General features: G+C 35.0%; 1 protein-coding gene across 2 annotated transcripts in view; it reads right to left on the bottom strand.

Annotated features, from left to right (window-relative positions):
* Positions 1-20,835, bottom strand: part of LOC150092667 (putative protein tag-52) — a 177,256-nt gene that overhangs the window by 21,649 nt on the left and 134,772 nt on the right. For both annotated transcript variants that reach the window (XM_090414638.1, XM_090414639.1), the window contains 2 exons: positions 16,876-17,073; positions 403-491 (listed from right to left, as the gene is read on the bottom strand). In XM_090414638.1, coding sequence (XP_090270764.1) covers positions 403-491; positions 16,876-17,073 — 287 coding nt within the window. The remainder of the gene's footprint in view (positions 1-402; positions 492-16,875; positions 17,074-20,835) is intronic.

The raw sequence follows: 20,835 nt of genomic DNA, 5'->3' as shown, positions 1-20,835 counted from the left end.
AAAACTCAGTTTCTGGATTAAAAAACCCTACCACCTCTGTATCTTCTTCTTTAGTATTCTGCAATTGAGCAGGTTCTTCTTTTAGTAGCAGAAACTTTCCTTCCACTCTCTTCTTTTCTGAGCCTTCTCTTTATAACCACCTCTGTATAACACTGGTTAATTCATCTTCAACCATAAATGTTCCTTTCCTCATCAGGTCTTTCCAACCAAATTGCAAAACATTTCTCATAACAGTTTTGGGGAATTCTTTCATATGCATTTAAGAATAAGAATTAAATAGATATCTTTACCAAAACACAAACTGCCCTTATGGAATTAAATCCATAGTATCACAATATAATTATGAAAAAAAAAATTGTACTTTATTAATAACCTAATGTTAGAGCAATTATATAAAATTACCTGACAGTGCTCTGTATTATCATAACCCATTCTTGGCTAAATCCTGCCTCTACAGAGTAAAGAAGAAGGCTATCATGTTCAAAATTAAGCTAAAAAATTGGATAAAAAAATTATTAGTTTAGTGTTACTTATTAAAATGAACAAATATAAGCCTATTTTGAAAGAAATACCAAATAAACTTAAATTTTATATACGTAAATTAGAGGTATACTATATCTCTAAGTTAGAGGTATTCTAACTTGATGAATGCGTGTAAAAATGTATAGTCAGCCAGTAAATCGTCTTTGATGTCTTGTCATTGAATTCCTCATTATTATTAAGATGATGTCTACAAAGGTAACTCGAAGTGATCAAATAAATCGCTTCAAGTAAAGTCCAAATTATAAAACAGACGTGCTAAGACTATCCAACAAAACTTGAGAATTTCATGGACAGTATAGTGAGCAGTCATTATAGTGATATACAGTCGAGTCTCTTTTTATGCAGTAGATACGTTCCACAGGAAGCCGCATATAAAAAAATTGCACAAAAAAGACCTAAACTTATGTTGAAAAATTAGGGATACATTCCATAATTTTCTAAAACCGCATAAAACCGAAGCTATGAATTAAAATAAACTTAAAATCGCATAAAAAAAGTTTATGAAAATTCAGGAAAATAAAAAAGCCTACATTTGTTTTAAAGCTTTATTCATTTAATTTTATTGAAAAGTAACATTTTTTTTTTTTTTTTTACATTTTGTCATCAGAATTATCATGGCTATTAGACAATATTCGGCAACGTTTGCGAACTGGTGCGAAATCACTTTCATCACCAGAAGAGATAATAGTCAGCGCATCAGATCTGCATGGTAAAGGCAATGGTTCTTCACAAACAGAATTAGCTTCACCCTCGTTCTGTGCTGATTTTTTTCTTCTGACAATGTAATCAGTGATTAAATTTTGCGATGATGATTTCACTAATTTTTTATACAGCTCGCAATATCCAGACATACAGCTCTTCAGCTCACGTTGGAATTTAAAAGCTAGTTCAGAATTTGTGTCATTAACAAGAAAATGATTTTCCAATTTATCACACAGATCAAGATCGCGTCGAATTATATTTGCAGTGAGAGGGATAGGTTTTTCTTCCGCTTCACTATCGTTTTCTGGATCTTCAACGATATCTAAAGTTCATCGATATCCAATAATATCATAATCACTTAAGGCATTATCCACAAGCAATTAGTCTACATCATTCTGGCTAAATGTATCAAAACCTTCTCCACCAATTTCATGTGCCAATGTAATGATCTCAGCTGATAATGTAGATGGTCAAGCTGTTTTTTTTCCAAACGTCAGTTACTGTTAATGATTCATTTTCTAGTTTATCCAATATAAGTTGAAAAGTGTGCTTAACGTAATATTTTTTAAAAGTAGCAATTATGCCTTGATCTAATGGCTGAATAATGCTTGTTGTATTGGGTGGAAAAAGCACTATTGAATGTTCTAAATGCGGATAACTTGGTGCATTGTCAACAATTAATAAAACTTTAAAATCGAGAGCTTTTTACTTCTTGTATGTTTTCCCTTCTGGTACAAAGCAATTATTGAAACATTCAGTAAATACAGCAGTTGTTACCCAGCCCTTTGTATTAACCGTCCAATGTACCTGCAGCTGTTTTAGATCTTTGCCGTTTAGAGCACATGGTCTTAGAAATCGATTTATTAAGAGGGGTTTCAACATTCAATCTTCTGATGCATTGCTACAAAGTAACAACATTACTTGATCTTTGCTTGCTTTAAACCCACTTACTTTTTTCTCAGACTTTGCAATGTAAGTTCGACTAGGCATTTTCTTCCAAAACAATCCTGTTTCATCAGCGTTAAACACTTGATCGGGACAATATCCACCATCTTCAATAATTTTGGCTAACTTCTCTTGAAAATTTTTGGCTGCTTCTTCATCTGCTGCTGCAACCTCGCCTGTAATCTTCACATTATGAAGTACATTCCTTTTTAAAAACCTGGTTTACCATCCTTTGCTAGCCAAAAATTCTTTATCAGCCTGGGAAGTGGAATCTTTATCAGACTGGTGTTGCACTACTTTACCCCAGTCCTAAAGATACTTTCAGGCGCAAACTTTGTTTGCTCACACTTGGATAAAGAATTAAACTAAACTTATTATAGCCTAACCAAGTGAAAAATAAACTCTCAATTATCTCTTTTTGCAAATTTTGTGTTCAATATTTGTTTGCTATTCTCAAAAGTAATCAGATGCCTAGAACACCAGTGAAATAGGTCAGACTAACTGCTAATTGTATGAAAAGTAGGAATAGGTATAAGTGGATTCTACTGATTTACGGTATGGAGCTAATAGATTTTTTTAAAGAGATGTAATTTTCAACTACCATTTCAGTTTCTTCTAAAATTAACCATTTCTAACATTTAGTACTTGGTAGAGCTACTGTATATTATATAACAGAAAATCAACATGAACTACTGTCCAAAATAGGGAAACAGTTACAGTTGAAAGATTAAAATAAATGAGATGCTTCTATATAATAACTATCGGGTGATTTATACAAACAATAAGGATGAAAAAAGTGAAGATAAAGATGCAGTATTTAGCATTAAACTTCTTGAATGGTAAACAATTTCAAATAGTAATGTCAACACATTTTAAATGGAAAAACTGAGAAGTCCAACTTTTGTTCTGTTTAAAATCTCACTGAAGATTCTGGTAAAGAAGTAATTTTTGAGACAAGAGAAGAGACAACTAACAAATCATATTTCATCATAAAGATTTGCATAAATTTCTATGTAGAGAATACTGAAAATATTGGATTCTTGTGAATTATTACTAAGATACTAATCAGGACTAAGGGAATCAGGATTAAGGGCTGAATTGCTGACTGATAGGTTTTTGTATATTGTATGTTATCAATCAGGTATCTGTTATACAAGAGAAAAAAAATGCAGTTTCCATGTAGAAAGGGGTGATACTTCTGACAGAGATCAGGAATTCATCTTTGAATGGACAAGAAATGTTTCTCACAGACACATGTGGTTCTTCCACTGAACCACAAGAAATGATAAAAGTTCTAGCTATTCATTATTACTATTTACATCTCTTTCACAGGATATTGAGCTGAGATAAAAAGTGAATATAACAGTTCCAGAAGAAGTAGTATCACACTGAAAAGAAAATTTCAAAGAAATTTTTATAATTAATAAATGCCAACCACATTTTCAGCTCATGGACTTTTGAACGTTATTATTATTTGCAAGAGCATCTCCACGGAGTTCTAAGACTTAACGTGGGCTACCCAAATTTTCCACATAACATCTATCGCACTTTTCCTTAAAACCATTAATAGACAAAGCACTCACGACTGACTCTGGCAAGCCATTCCACTCATTCACCAGTCCCCAAGCAAAAATTTAGTCTTCACACCCTTGCTTACAAATTACCCAATTTCCACAGATAACCTCTTGTTTCACCCCTCTAGCCAAGTGCTGAAATATTTTCTCTGCATTAATTCTATAAAATCCATTAAACAATACCCACCTATCAACCAACTTCTGTTACCCACAAACCCTCAATCTATCCTCACAGGGAGCATTTTACAAACCACTCACTATCTTGGTTGCTCACTCTGGATCCTCTCCACCACTCATTCCCAAGAAATCCAGGTGACCGGACCTGAGAACTGTAATCCAGATGTGGTCATATCAAGGCTTTATAAAGATGAATGATAATTCTCTCATCTCTACTTGTTAGTGTGTTCTTCAATAATCAAGTAATCCTGTGAACTACCCTCGGCTACCTTAGCAATATGCCCTCTGAACTTCATCTACTCTCCCCCTCAAATCCCCTGGCTTTAATTTCCCAGAGTACCTCAATGGTACATAGCTTGTAATCTTTTTAACCCAAAATGCATTACATTTACACTTTTTCACATTAAATTGACATCCGCTATGTTTTTCCCATGCTGTGAGCCTATTTAAATCATCTTGCAAACTCTCTACATCACTGTGATTAACTTTGCATCACCAGCAAACAACTGAATATCTCCTTTCAAATTATTTCCTTTATCATTTATGCACATATTAAACAGCAGTGGTCCAAGTACAAAGCTTTGTGGCACACCACTATCACCTGCTTTCCTTGGATTCTGCTCCTCCATATACTACTTTTTGGTAGCAGTTTATCATCTATCCCTGTATCCATATCAGTTTCATATTAATCCATTTGTTCTAGTCTGTGAGGTTTCCACATAATTTTACAGGATACCACGTAAGTTTCATGTGGTATCCTGTAAAATGCCTTTGCAAAATCCAGCAATATCATCATGTAGCCATTTTCTTTATCCAACTCGGTTATCACTCTATTATAAAAAGTTTGTAAATTGCACATAATGACCGACCCTTCACAAAGCCATGCTGTCCCTCAGAGTATCATATTCCTATCTACCTATTCCTTAATTCTCTTTTCAACCATTATTTCCAGAACTTTTACCACCACTCCTCACAGACTTTGATCATCCTTCATGCAAAGGAATATTTGGCCATTCTTCCATTACCTTGGAACTCTGCCAGACACACAGTTGTATGTGAATTAAGAATCAGCTATATCCTAAGTATCTCCAATCCACACACAACCTCTGGTCTCACATCAGTCACTGTCACCTGTGCCATAACGATATCTTCTTGGATGGCACACCTTTGAGAAGTGGTAACTCAGTAGCTCAACTGTTTTGTCTGCCTCTGTCACCTCTTTACATTAGCACTCATTAAACTTCCCTTTCCATAGACATTCTTCCTCCTACTTGCCACATAATGAAAGAACTGTTTGAGATTTTCTTTGGTCTGCTTGGCTAATTTCTTCTCATAATCTGATTGTGCCTTCCTTACCATGCTGGTCACCTTTCTTACCTGACCCTTGTACTCATGTGCTTGCTAGTCACCTTTCTACTTATATATCCTTAACAATATTTTTGGGGGGGGGGGGGAGCTCATACTTAATAATACTACTCATCCATCTAACTCCTATCTGATTTACCCCCTTGACCTTGGATATACAGTCTGATATTGATTCCTCCAGATACTCCTTGACTATTTCCCATGCACTGTGAACATCCTTGCCTTCCAGATTTTTATGCCATGGCACTGCTTCAAGCTCCTCCTAAGGCAACTTGAAGCAGTTCCACTGCATAAAATATCACCTGCCTTGTGGTCTGAAACAACTTTCTTAACTGAAAGTCCACAATTGGAGACAATTTAGCCACCTTAGTTATGGACAGATCTTCTGATCCTATAACCAGATCTAACAAGCATACCCTGAGTCTCCTCCATCACATACTGCTTCAAGTAATTATCTCTTAGTAGATGTATAAATTTAATTCTTTCCTGTCAAATGATCTTTCCTCCTTCCAGTATGTCTCCAAAGTTGAAGTCGCTCATAATAATTACTCTATTTGAACTTGTGCTAATGTGCTGATGCATATCTTCCACAACATCCCTAACACCTCTGGCCTACAGCAGCAACCGATTTTATAATTCATCCTTTTGGTCTCAATCTCACACCTTTTACCTCAAATGAACTGTCATCAAGTCTGAATGATTCCTACTTTTTAAATATTCTTTAAAGAGAATTCTTTAGAGAATACATTCAGGACCTCAAAGACATAGTAACTAATTTTATTCTTTGTCTCAAAATATGAAGCTAGGATTTTGTTACTATTTCTAAAAACAGAACTGTATTTCTGGAAAGCTAAGTAGTTCAGGTTATTGTTTAGATAAGTTCTACTTTCTAACAAGACTGTTTAATTTCTTCTGTTCAAAAGCTGAAGTGTGGTGATAATCTTATAAATGATTTCATCTGATGAATTCTTATCCAGACCAGAAGAGTTCATCTGCCAGCACAGTAACTTATAGCAACAGAAGCAAGTGCTAAGAAGTCTAAAGAGTAATTCACTATTCTTATTGCAGATTTGAAGTTTGAGCACGATATGAAATGTTTGTTTCAATAGAAAATCCACGTACACTAATTAAATATAAGTAACAATCTATTAGATGATCTTTTGGTTCTCTCCATCACTGGAACTAACACAAATCATACCAGCCTTTGAATCCAGTGAGTCAAATTATCTTGCAGCAATCATGAGGAGCCCACCTTTCATTTTGGTCCCTTATTTCACACTCAGTAATAAAGGTATGCAGTTCTTACTGCATGAATGATGTTGATGTATTGCTATTTAACACTTGTAAATGAACCACACACAACAAAAGCAGGCCACACTTCTTTTATGGAGGCTAATGTATGAACGTATATAACAGACATGGTCAAATTGCAGCTTATGAGAAGCATGCATTTGGTACAATACAGCTTCAAATACCTTCAAATACAGCTGTGTACCATCGACAGTCAATAGTTAGTATGAAATTAAATCTTTTTAATATAAAACAAATCCATAATTACATAAAATTGGAGTACACTTGCAAATTGGTAACTTAAAACGTCATTACAAAACCAAATCATTCACAAGTTTGGAAACTTCTTCCAGAATCAAAGTACCAGAACTTAAGAACAGCTGTTTGCCGACTTATTTCTTATTGACTTGGTTTCTTATCGCTGTAGTTTTACTATTAATGAGTGCAAGGTGTTCATTTTGAAGTGCAAAAATATAAGGCTGTGTACTATACTGATGGTCCTGTACTGCAGGAAGTCAATCAGATTCGAGATTTGGGACTGATAGTTGACAGTAGACTGAAAGGCATATTGCAAGTGTTGCAAAGACTGCAGATCGTAGTGCTGCTATGATAAGAAGTACTCTTACATAGGGATAAGGAAGTGGTTGTGCCACCATTAAAGCACTGGTCAGACTACACTTGGACTATTGTGCAAAAATTTGGTCACTTGGTTTTCAGTGTGATATGGAAACATTGGAGATGGTCCAGAGACAAGTGACTAAGACAATATCAGGACTTTGGAATGCTTGCTATGAAGAGAGTTTGAGATTGCAGAGTTTGGTGGATAGGAGGAAAAGAGGTGATATGATAGAATAAAGACATTTAAATTAGTGAGAGGATTTTATCGGATTATAAAAAGAGTAGATGGCGGGAGAGGAAAAACCATATGCCATCCCTGGAAGTTATGTAAGAATGTGATGAAGAGGGGTGCAAAGAGTAGATTTTTTTTACATGGAGAATTGTCAGTGAATGGAATGCATTACCAGAATGTGTTGTTAATGCAAGGAGTGTTAAGGATTTTAAGATTTGTTATGATAAATATGCTGTTAGTTGAATGAACCTCCCATTATGAATCTGCACTCCATGGAGGGTGCAACCTATTCCTGTGAATCCCTGTACTCCTCTATGAAATTCAAATCAAATGACTGTGCACAACTCAAATCAACATCTTAACAAGCTGCTGCATACTGCTAACAAACTATAAGACAGACTTTAGAAGCCTGAAAAAACAGAAGCAAACTCACAAATTCAATAATTAATTCACTATTTCATTTTAAAAAATCATTTTTTTAATTTGCTCATTTATTTTATACAATTTTTTTACATATTATTTATTTATTTTATATTATATTATTATATTATTTATTTTTACACCTAGGCAAAATAATGAATCTGATATATATATAAAAGAAATGATTTTTGAAATCATTTGTTAAGATTATCCTGAAAAAAACTCATTGCAGCTCTTGAGTCAGAGTCTTGTATGTGGCTTGCAGGGGCATGAAGTTTGGCTACTCCTGGTATATAAAGTTAGATATTTGAAGATATCTGAATGCAAATGAGAACCTAAAGACCATGTTTGCTACAGTGTTGTGTGATGTAAGACAGTCAGACATGGTCACTTTAAACCATGATTCCATTCATTTCCATACCACTGTTACACACTATGAGTCACAAAATAGCAATCAATCACAATAACTTAAAATTTTAATATTATGACTTACTAATTTATCATATTCAAAAATCAGAACTGTGCATATGTTCAATACTTGAATGTTTTTTTTTCTCCCCCCAAAGGCAGATTTGGATTCAGCATTTTCAAATGAATCACTTAAGTTAAGTTCAGTTATGAAAAAGACTAAATTTCTGCTTAATGTATATGCTGCACTTGATCTTGTCAATTCGCATTATAGCATGCTTGTTGGAACCCACGATTTTTCCAAACCAATGCTGGTAATCACGTGTAATAAGCATTAGTGGTGTGGTGTTCAGGAAATTTCAAAAATTGCATATTTTGATTCACTGATTATAATTTAAGATGCCATGTGTTATGATCACTTTGGCAGGTTCTTTCAGGCCTCTTTTATAATAATCTGTTCTAAAAGAGATACTGACTTACTGAAACCAAACTATGAGAATAATAAGTATAATAATGGGGATAATAACAGGATTCACTTGTAAATTTATTGTATAAATAAACTGCTACATGTTTTACTGTCTACTAACAGCTTCATGGGAAGGATAAAAGTACTAGAGAATTAAAAAAAAAGAAAAAAAAATAAGTATAACATGTATAACATTAAAATGTATAATATTTTAATATTATACATTTTAAAACACCCATTAGAAGTGTTCAGATTTTCTGTATATTCTGTAGTATGGTTTATCTTCCTAATTAAGCTGTTAGCAGACAAAAACATATAAAAGTTTAGTTTATCATTTTTAAAATAAATCTGTGAGTAAATCCCATTATTGGATGCAAACCATTTCTCTTGACTGCAAATGGCACCATATACAGTCTGTAAGTGTTTGTGTGCATAAGTGTTGATAAATTTTAACTTTTTATAATATATATTTGAGTATATTTTATGGCAGTAAATAATAACATAGACTAGTATCTACATAAATTTTATGCATTCATGACATACCTAACTTTTTCTTAACTCTTCCTTATTTCCCAGTGCATTTTGTAGCCCTCTGTTAATGCACGCTTTGCGAGACCTGTACTGTCAACATAGTGATTTCGCTATGTATTTATATGCAGTTGATCTTTGAACATGGGGGTTGGGGGGGGGGGGCTGACACCCCTATGCAGTATTATTTATGGTAGTAAATGATAAAATAAACTAGTATCTACATAAATTTTATGCATTTGTGACATAGCTAACTTTTTCTTAATTTTTTTTTCGATATTTCTAAGCTACGCAGTTCATCTGAGTCTTTTAAAATTGCTGCAAATCTCCAAAAAATGTTCCAATATATTAATTGAAAAAAATATCTGCATATAAGTGGACCCATGCAGTTCAAACCTGTGTTGTTCAAGGGTCAACTGTATATGTATATTCAACTATCAAATATCAATTTTAAAATTTCTTAATTTCATAAAATCCTAGTAACCAGAAATAAGGTGAAGATTAGTATTTCAGTTGCAGATGGGAATCATTTTCTTTAATGAACAATAATAGCCTTCCAAATCTCTTTATGATGCAGGAAAAGTGGAGTCAGTTCCAAAACACACAGGTATCCTATAATTGAAAGTACCTCATCTTCTGAATTAGATCAGTTAAAAAAAAAAAAATCACATCTGGATGTGTCTAAAGTGTGCAGAAAAATAGTGAAAGGTTACAAAAATAAACATTCTTAAATTTGGTGCCCTCTCCCTAATCACCCTATCTCACTTTTGCAAAATATTAATATCCCATCAAGTCTGTAGTATCTAAGTAAGAAAAAAAAAAAGAAATGAACAGAAATTAGGGAACTTGCCAATCAAAATATTAATTTCACTTTATTATTAAGAGCTACTCTGTGGAGTCCTTAGACTCATTGCAAGAGGCTTAAACATCATGAGGCCTGAACATCATAAAGTGAAATTCAAACAGTATCTATCATATTTTGCTTTGAACTCATTCACAGTCATCATAGCACCCACAACAGACTCTGGCCACCTATTCCACATACCTGTTCTGAAAAATTTCCTCTGTATTAATCTTGTAAAAGCCCTTTTATCCATCCCCATGTGCTGCAGTTTACTGATAAGAATTCCATGTGCTATCCTGTCAAAAGCTTTTGCAAAATCCAGGTATCACTGTAATCCCATTACTTTTATCCAACTCAGCTGTCACTGTATTATAAAACATGAGCAAGTTACTGAGGCACGATCTACCTTTCACAAAACCACATACCCACCCCCATATAGTATCCCATTTCTGTCTGTCTATTCCTGTATTTTGCTCTTGATCAACTTCTCCACTACAAATCCTGATATCCTGATTGGTCAGTAATTTGTTACACTAGTCTTGGAGCCTCCTTTATACAATGGAACTATTTTTTCCTCTTTCCATCCTCTTGGAACTAACCCAGAGCTGAGACTTAGATTAAACAATGTGGTCAAAGGCAATGCCAATTCCCAAGCACTTTCTCGTAAAATTAAAGCTGGTATACCATTTAATCCCACAGCTATATTCACCTCAAGGTTCTGTAATATGCTCGGCACCTCCAGTTCATTTACTTCATTTCCATATAAGCTTTTATCTCTCTTGTTACTGCAATGTCTCCAACTGGATGATATATGCTAGCAAAGTGTGCACTTAGTAATTCTACTATTTCACATGATTCAGTTACCTCCCCACCATCAGCATTCATTAAAATCATTCTGTCATAAACATTCTTCCTTTTACTAGCAACATACTAAAAGAACTTTTTAGGATTATCTTGGATGTACACTGTTAATTTCCTTTCATACTCTGCTTTTGCTTTTCTTTCCAGAAGGATAACCACACTGGTTATCCTTCTGGCCTGTGCTTTGTACTGCTCATGTGCCCATTGGTCACCTTTCTCCTTGAATTCTCTCCACATTTTTTTTTTTTTTTTTTGTAGTTCCAGCTTAATGATGATATTCATCTATTTAACTCCGTGATTTATTCTCCTGACTAGGTATAAAAAAAATATTAATACCTAGGGAATAAAAATATTATAAAAAAAAAAAGTTAAATAACATGCAATTAAATAAATACAGAAATGCAAAAAGAAACTATATTGCCTAAAATATTTCTTGTTTTGTATGTGTATCATTACAATATTATTTCAATTATATTGTGAAGAATTTTCTTGCAATGAATTGTGTGGACATGGGATGGAGATGATCTTGAAGCTTTGAATGTTAGAGCATAGCAAGGTTTGTCAAATGAGATGGAGAAATGAAGTGTTGCAAAAATTGAACAGGAGTAGGAGATTTGAGGCCAGTAAGAGAAAGTCATTCTGCATTAGAGAAAGAGAGTATGAAAGAATAGAGTCCTGAGGAATTCCTGCATTGGTAAGGAAATCTAAAAAAGAGAAGACATCTGTCATACCACACATTAAATGGCCAGAGAGGAAACTGACAACTTGATTACAAATTCTGGTTATCATAGTATCATCTTATTGAGCAGTTATCTATGATTAAAAACATAGATAATTGCTCAATAAGATGATAGCTTATTGAGCAGTTATCTATGTTAGACCCAATCAAATACTCTTGGAAATACAGTAAATGAATGTCTCTGAATCTTTCTACATATTTGAATGTGGGCGATGCAGACAAGGAGTTCCTTATAGATCAAGAATGACTGAACCCAAAATAATGGGCATTAACTAATGAATGAACTTCCAGATAATAAAAGGGGGAAAAATGCATATCCAGCTTGTTTTAGATTAAATACATGGAAATGGGAAGTCAGGAAGGAATAAAAAGAAGAATGTGTCTGAAGAGACATCAAAAGAACATGACTGCATGAAGAGACAAAATGGATATTAAGTCCTGAACACAATTTCCAGGTACAACTTCAGGAAGGGAAAACATCAAAGCTCAGAAGAATAACTAGTCAAGATTAATTCCTTTTTTTTTTTTTTGGTATGACAAGACATGGTTTGTCTATTCCATTAATGCAAGAGTTAAAAGTGAGCAAAGTGGAACAGAAGTGGGGCTAATGGCCTAATTAGCTAGAAAGCACAAGGCACAAATTCCACTTGGTGTCTGCATGATTAGCCTAGTGGCTATGTGCTTCACAACCATATGCATGGGAAAGGAGTGTCCTGGGTTCAATTCCTGTCACCAACGTGAGGAGATTAAGGATCTTTCTCAGACATAGCCAAGTTAGCCAGTCTTGGGCATGGATGGCAGGGTTTTTCTCCCCAGTTTATCTGAGGTTTTTCCTCCTGCAAGCAGGCAAATTGGCCCTGTGAACACACGCGACTGCAGCCATAGAATATACCGAGGCATAGGGCTAGTCACCTTATCCTCGAAATGGATACGACTTAGAAAGGCTTAAGATAGCTTTATAATAGGCCAGTAGGGCTTAGCACATAGAAGGGAGAAGATGGTTAATATTTGGTGCACAGCACTTCTGTCTCTTCTAAATCCTGCTTGCTCAGCTTCCTGATTTTCTTCCATTACTTTCCTTATTCTTTCTATAATTATCATTATAAGTACTTTTTTCACATGACTCATTAAAGCAATTGTTCTGTAGTTTTTGCAGTCAGTTTTGCTTCCTTTTTTTTTGTGAATAGGTATTAGAACTGATCTTGTTTATTTCATGGGACAAAGGGAAAGCACCAATTTTTTGGTGCTTTCCCTTTGTCCCATGAAATATAACACAGGCAGTGTAATTCGTCTATGATGACCTCACTATTATGTTTCAGCAGCTCCCCAGTGATATCATTCCTGGGGATTTTATGGTTCTTCAGGTATTTTACTGCCTTTACAACCTCATCCTTCAGTATATCTGTTTCTTCTGTGCTTTGTGGTGATATTTCCCTCAATTCATCAATTAACTTCTTTTGAACATCAACATCTCCATGTGTCTCATATAACTTTGAGCAGTATCTTGCCCATCTCTCTCTCTCTCTCTCTCTCTCATTTCTTCCGTGCTCATCAAAATTTCATATAATTTTCTGTTTGGACTCCATTTCTTGTTGATGTTTCTGATCATCTTTATACTTCTCTTGATCTGTATTCATCACAATATTTATTTAAAATATCACCGTTCCTTTAGTTGTTTTGATTTGTCTCTTCTAACTGCCTTCTTCACTTCATTTTGCTCTGTACTGTTTTTCCATTTCCAGAGAGCTTGCTCTCCTAATCTTTAATGCTCTTGAATTATCTTTAATGTTTCCTGTGAGATCCACCTCTTCTTTGGCTTCTCTGTCTCTGGGACTGTTTGTTCCACCGCCCTCTTGATGGCAAACACCACTTTGTTGTTTCCATCAAGTTCCTTTTCCATAATGAATTTCAATTCTTTCTTACCTTCCTATACACTTTCCTTGTGACTTCCTTGCTCCTCATGTCTCTCTGACTATGAAACTGCCTTCACTTGTCACCTTAGTTTCAACTTGATATTGGCAATCACTAAGCTATGATCTAATTCCATGAAATCTGTTCCTTGAAATGTTCAACACTGCTGAACTAATGTGGCACATCTCTTGCTTATGATTATCATGTCTAGTACGTTCTTTGTTCTTCCATCAGATGATTGCCATCTCCACTTTCTGCAGTATTTTTGCTGGAATTTTGTTGCACATTACCATGTCATGCTTCAAGGCAAATTCAAGCACTCATTTTCCTCTTTCACTGCTTTCTCCATATCCATATTTGCCCCTTATTCTTTCCCATCCTTCGTTGCCTTTCCAATCTTCACATTCCAATTTCCTCCAATGGTAAGAATATCTTTCTTTCCAGGAACCCATAAAGTGCATCCACATTCTCACTGATAGCATGTCTCTTGCTAATATTACTCTTATTGTACTTTTTTCAGTAGCTGACTTGTTGATCCAACCGTAATTACTCAGTTGAGTCACCTGAATAAACCTTGTTTATCTGGATGATGTCTGAGCAAGCATGTACTTTTCTTTTGTACTTCCATACTGCACCAAATTTCAGTCATGTTTTGTTTTTATAGTCAGCACACTGATACTCATCTGTCCAACTTTAATGGTTCTTTCAACTGCCCTAACAAGGGGAACAGATGCTACCTGCAGCCGCTCAATATGGATCAAATGCTACTGTCGCCTGTTGATCCATGGGAGACATTTCATTTCCCTCCAATCACTCATATCTGAGAGGTGTTCTTCAATTTTCTGCACAGGGATGTGCCCTGTAGGGGGGGGGGGGGAGTTCAGGTTTCCCTGAGGGTCTGCCAAATGTGCCTTGAGTAAATACAATATCCTTGTATTTCCTTAAGTGGTGAGGCAACACTGTGAAAAACATGGCCAACATACTGATTGCTTACTGCATAGGCAACGTGCCTAAGAGTATCTCACCAGTATGTGTTCTTACTAATCTAGTTTACTCCAATGATATGAAAAACAACACAAATTTGTGTTTCCACAGGAAGACTATAGAAAAGTCTCCCTCAAATAATATTAACCACCCCTTTAACATTCACTTCACCAATATGCATAGCCTAAGCACAAATATATATATATATATATATATGACTACTACTATTAACTCGGGGTTGGGATATGTTCATTTTTAATATTAACTGACTTAAAACCCGAGAATTATAACAAAATGAGATTTATTTGAAAACGCAACATGTTTCATCGAGATTGACTTCATCAGGCGTTAAGAACATAGAAAGATATTAAAAGACACTGAAAATAACACTGAGACACTCTAAAACTATACAATTATAAAGTTATAATATTCGACTGTGAATTACAGTTATTATGAACTTGAGCTATAGTCTGTGTTAAACTTCTATTGTTGTACACTTGTGCGTGTGTGTGGAACCACGCAATCTCCAGTATCTGATAGTAGAGTTGAAAGAGTCAGGCAAATTATAGCTGAGATTATTGTTCATATGAAGCGGGTCCAAGGTGATTTCTTTTGACTCCATAATGCGGCATTCCACCTCATCATGGCAAATGTGTAGGTTTGAAGTTGATGTCCAATTTATCTCATGTTGGCGGCTTTCGTTGTTCGTGTTTATTGAAAACAGGACATGGCCCGACAGAGCAGTTGCTCTGGTTCTCTTATAAGCAATGTCTCTCTGGTGCTCCTCGAGACGTAGGAGGATAGATTTCTCTGTTTGCCCATAGTAAGGCTTTCCACACTCACATGTGACCTTGTATACACCTGGGAATTGTAGAAGGTTGTGAGATTGTTTATAGTTGTTGAAACGTGATCTTATTTTTGGCAGAGTCGAGAAGCACGTTTGTATGTTAAACTTCTTTAGGATTCTACTCAGCTTTTTGGATAGTGTGCTGATATATGGCAAGATGATATGACCTTTGGAGTCGTTCTGTGTCTCTACGTTGACGGTGGGATAATTGGTTGTTAATACTTTTTAAAGAGTAGCCATTGTTTTTAAAGGTCCATTTAAGATGTTGTAGTTCTTTTTTTAGTTCTTCTTCATCTGACAGTACAGATCTTGCACGATTTGCAAGAGTTGATATGATACCCAACTTTTGTGCTGGATGGTGATGTGAGGACGCATTCAAATATCTGTCCGTGTGTGTTGGCTTTCTAAATATAGAGACTTTTATTGATTCAGGCGTCTTGGTGAGTTTAACATCTAGGAAACAGATGGAACTATTTTCTTCAATCTCCATGGTCAATTTTATATCCTGATGGAGGTTGTTTAAGTGGTTGAGAAACCTGTGAAGATTCTCAATACCATGCTCCCATATGAGGAATATATTGTCCACATATCTAAGCCAAATTCTTGGTTTTAAACTAAAAGAGGAGATTGTGTTTTGTTCAAAATTCTTGAAAAAAATGTTGGCTAATACAGGAGAGAGGGGGGGGGGCTTCCCATAGCTAATCCTTTGACCTGTTTATATAGTTTACCTTCGAATTCAAAATAGCCAGAGTTTACACAGTGAGATAGCAGAGAGAACATTTTATTTGAAATCTTGTTCTTTAAATCTTGTTTTATATATATATATATATATATATATATACATATAACAAGGAATTGAAGTCCAACCTCCCATTCCACCCTGCAAGCACAAGAATTACTGTCCATAGCGCAAGCACACAACAACTACTATAGAAAACTCATTGGACAACAGGGACAGTTTGTTATAGTTGACAGTTAGCTGTAGTGAATTTATGTATAGGCAGTGCATTCTACCTATGTGGCTTCAGTTGAGACTTTCTAGTAGTTTGTTATAATGGTGTTCCTACAGCGAAAGTTGACTGCATATGATTCCTTATACTACAAAGGTTATCACATGCACATTTGTGCAATTATACATTCCATGCCAGAGAATGCCAAATATAGAAATCCCACTATTTTTTCTGCCCATATACCACTACTTTCTCTGGTTTAAAGTTATGCCATTGTGCAACATTCATTTGATGTGTCTCTACTATTCTTCAAATTCTGAACATCACTACATTTCACAACTGTCATTTCAAAACTTTCTCAAACATGAAAGCATCAATGAATAATCTAGTAACATTTTTTGCATATTAATGAATAATTAACAAACAATAACAAATCTACATGAAATGCAAGATTTGTTATTAAGTGCTCACCTTAAATAGCATTCTTTGGCTTTCTATACTTCCTAACATCACTTCCACAGAACAGTGTTCCAAAGAATATATGGCACAAAATACAAGAGATCTAGGAGCTAACAATGTAGAATTCTTCTGAAGTGGTTTGCAGTACATAATGACATCACTGAATAGAAAAAATATTCTCTCATGAGCAGAATCACCTTGATGACTAACCTGTTAATAGAAAGTTAAAAACTAGAATCTTACTGGCAGACCTAATCAAAACTTAAATTACTTAATAAAAATAAATAAATAACATATGCACACGTTATTTTTTAAAAAATAACATGTTAAAATAAAATTATTTTCAAGGGTCAGTTAACTGAAGGTTAAAATAAATGAAGTTCACCTCATGTTTTGCAAAAGTTATGTAGCTACAGTACTCCAGTAGTCATTACAATTAATGAATAAATTAATAATTTATTTTTTATCAGTGTAAAATGCACAAGTTAACATGCATTTTTCTGGAAGGGAAAAAAAAAACTATCAAACTTTATTTTAGAAACCATTATGTGCATAATTTTTAACATTAATCTCAGTTATAAGAACATACAACATATAGCATGCTGGACTGTGAATAGGATATACTTATATATATATATATTTTTTTTTTTTTCTTCTTTTTTCCCTCTTAACATGAGAGGTACAAAAATTACATGGATTTATTTCCAATTTGCTTAAAATATTGCAATTACCTTACACATAGTTCAATCTAGAAAATGACTTGCTCACGGCTAAATAAAAAAGGCATAACTGGTTAACAAGCCAAATAAAACAAATATAAAATAACAAAAACTTGATGTAGGTTTGAAGCCTAAAAGTGCATCTGCACTTGAAAGTATTACATTAATCATGTGATAATTATGAAGTGATTATAATAGATTTCTTTTCATTATAATTATTTTAAAAAATTCATGGAAAAAATTAGGATATGCTAACCAAGCGGCCTGGTTGGCCGAGTGGTTAGTGAATCTGCTCTCCATCCAAAAGGCTGTGGGTTCGAATCCTGTCGTAGGCATGGATGTTTGTGATCGTCTGTAAAAGTAATAATGGTGGTAGTCGGTAGTAGATGGCGTTGGTGTTAGATGAAGGTTGGTGAAGTAGTGAGATGAAGAGTTGTAGAGTAGATGTTCTCCCTCAATCAGTCTTTGGACTCCCTGGAAGTGTGATATAATAATAATAATTATCTAATTTCTTGGTCTCTTATATGCAATTTTTGGAAATTTAGACATACCATCAACCAAATGTTAATAAAATATTTTTGCTTGTATTACTGCATTGCTTTATGTAAATAGTAATTTCCACTTGATATAAATGTTGTTCTACTAGACTAATGCTTTGGTTTCAACATGATCTTTGCCTGTATTTTTATTTATTTTTTCTTTGCAATGTCTCCTCATGTAATATGTTAACTGTTTGAACTAGAAAAGTGTGCTTATGGATAGCACATTAATTCCATCTTATAGAATAAGATGGATTTTTATGGATAGATTTTAAAGACTAGAAGTTAAATTCTTTCAGTGATGAAGTTCTTGCTTAAGATGTGTCAACTACAAATACTTTCTTATGCCAGAATATAGAACAGGAGTTTTCACAAAGTGTGCAATCTTAAAGAGCTCTGATTATTTAATACCATTCTTCACTATGCTGAAGAAATCATGTTTATTTTTTATTACATCCTGAAATCACTTATGTTCTTAAGAGTGAAACAAAATTTGTCTTTTTTTGGCTTTTTATATATATATGTGCGTGCGTGCGTGTGTGTGTGTGTATATAATTGAATCTAGAGAAATATCCCTTGATTCATTCCATATTAACAACAACCTTGGTTGCAATCTTTCTGACGCACACATTGCCACTGTCCAGTATTGGTGCATTCGTGACAGCTCACACACGTAGTCAACTGCAATTGGAACTCCAGCACGCATTCCTGTTTTTAAATGTGCTATTGTCTTTTATATAAGATCTATTGATGTTATTTTATATAATTCTTTGCCTGTAATACCTGAAGAAGTTGATTTATTCAACGAAACTAGTAGTATCTTAACATTAAATCTTATTCTTTTTCATTCTCGGTATATAGTCATTCAAACTAATTTTATACACACACACACACACACAGTGTATAGTAGAGACAAATTACACATATCTACTATAATCTTCTTAATCTGGCTTTCTTTTTCTGATGCTGACCACTTTAGTAATGGTGTGGGGTTTGAAGTGAGACCACTGGTTGTTGTCCATGGTTCCATGAAGGAGATCAGTAACTTGATATTCTGGATAATCAGGCGCTTCCTACATTGTGGAGTTTTTATGGAACAGACCCATGTTACTATCAAGACAACAATGCCCCATGACACAAAGCTGCAGGTGTTATAGAATGGTATGAATAGATGGGTGTTAAATGACTGCCCTGGCCTGCACAGAGTCCTGAACACCCCATCGAACACTTGAGACAAACTGGAGAGGCGATTGAGGTACAGACAGTATGTCCTATCTGTCACTGAATTCAGTGCTGCTTTGGAGGAATGGAGACAAATTCCACCTGATGTCAGCCACACATTGGTGGAAAGCCTCCCTCAAAAGGTGCAGGAGATGAACACTGGCATACCCCCATATTAGGGTTCGCCTGCCGATATCAGTTGTAAATTGCTAAAGTGTTCGCACAATTATTGGTATATAGTGTATATGACACTGACACTATCCAATGAAATAGCTTCATTCATATGCTAAGAATGCACTATGAAAAAGTAAGTAGTAGAGCTACTAATCTGAGCAGAATGTTTGGTTCTGCTCTTGTGTTTAACATTTGCTTTCTGGTAATTGGCACTGTGCATTTTGTGTGGTTGTCTGCTTGCTGATGTACAAAGGGAAAGACCATGTGATTTTGACTGCTAAAATCTACAAAACAAACAGTCACTCCTCTAATCAAGAAAACACATGTACTTTGGATGTAAAGTGGGAGATCACAAATGGACCTAGGCCTTTCCACTTATGATGGCTCAGTAGGTGAGAATTGATATTTAAGAGGATGATTACAAGTATGCAAATCCACTACTGCTATTTGCTACCTCAATAATATGAAGCGGCCTAGAAACCAAGCATATTATTACTACTACTTCTGTTTAACAAATATCTCTAACATTTCTGTAAAGTTGAACATGACACAATAAATCAACTTGTGTCATGAAATCAATACTTAGGATGAAGACAACTCTACCAGAGCACTTGAAAATTCAGCACTCTAAAATGGCATGAACCAAGATAAATTTAGTTTAATCCTTTATCCAAGTGTAAGCAAACAAAGTTTGTGCCCAAAGTATCTTCAGGACTGAGGCAACTCCTGGTAAAGGTGGACCAAGCTCTCATCACTCCTTGTCTCAGTATCTCCCATAATGCAAAGCACATCTCCTTGCAGACATGTATAATGCTATGCATTAAGGGAAGGGCCACTACCCAGACTGGTTTCCCTGTTTAAGTGTGGGGTAACCTCTCCAAAAACTCGTGAGATCACGTGGATCACCCAATAACGACCCGCAGGATCAAAAAGTCAGAAACTCAGTGTTGTTCCCCTCAATAACAGACTCACCCTGTCACTGAGAAGAACTCTGAGAACCGGTTGGCTCTACACGGTGGCAGACTCCCCCACCACTGAGCAAAGCCACTCATTTACTCATCTGAGGGGTAACAGCAACAGCCGTGCCTCAGTTAACTTCACAGGCTACACTGTAACATTCCGGAAATAACAATATTGGTGGAGACATTGTCACTCCATACTATCATTAGTTATTTTTGATTAACTCCAGTATATTTATATTGAAAGACTCAATAAAATCCAGTATTTAACAAAAGAAGGATTTTAGTCTCCCTGATATATGCAATAGATGCAATTCTTGTACGTTCATTTACGAACTCAGTTTCATTAAAAAGTAACCT

This window comes from Typopeltis vanoorti, chromosome 25, assembly GCF_054136105.1.
Source record: "Typopeltis vanoorti isolate ZY-2024b chromosome 25, IOZ_Tvanoo_1.0, whole genome shotgun sequence".
Lineage (NCBI taxonomy): Eukaryota > Metazoa > Arthropoda > Arachnida > Uropygi > Thelyphonidae > Typopeltis > Typopeltis vanoorti.
Note: the sequence above shows the minus strand (reverse complement) of the source record. Positions and strands in the feature narration are given on the sequence as shown.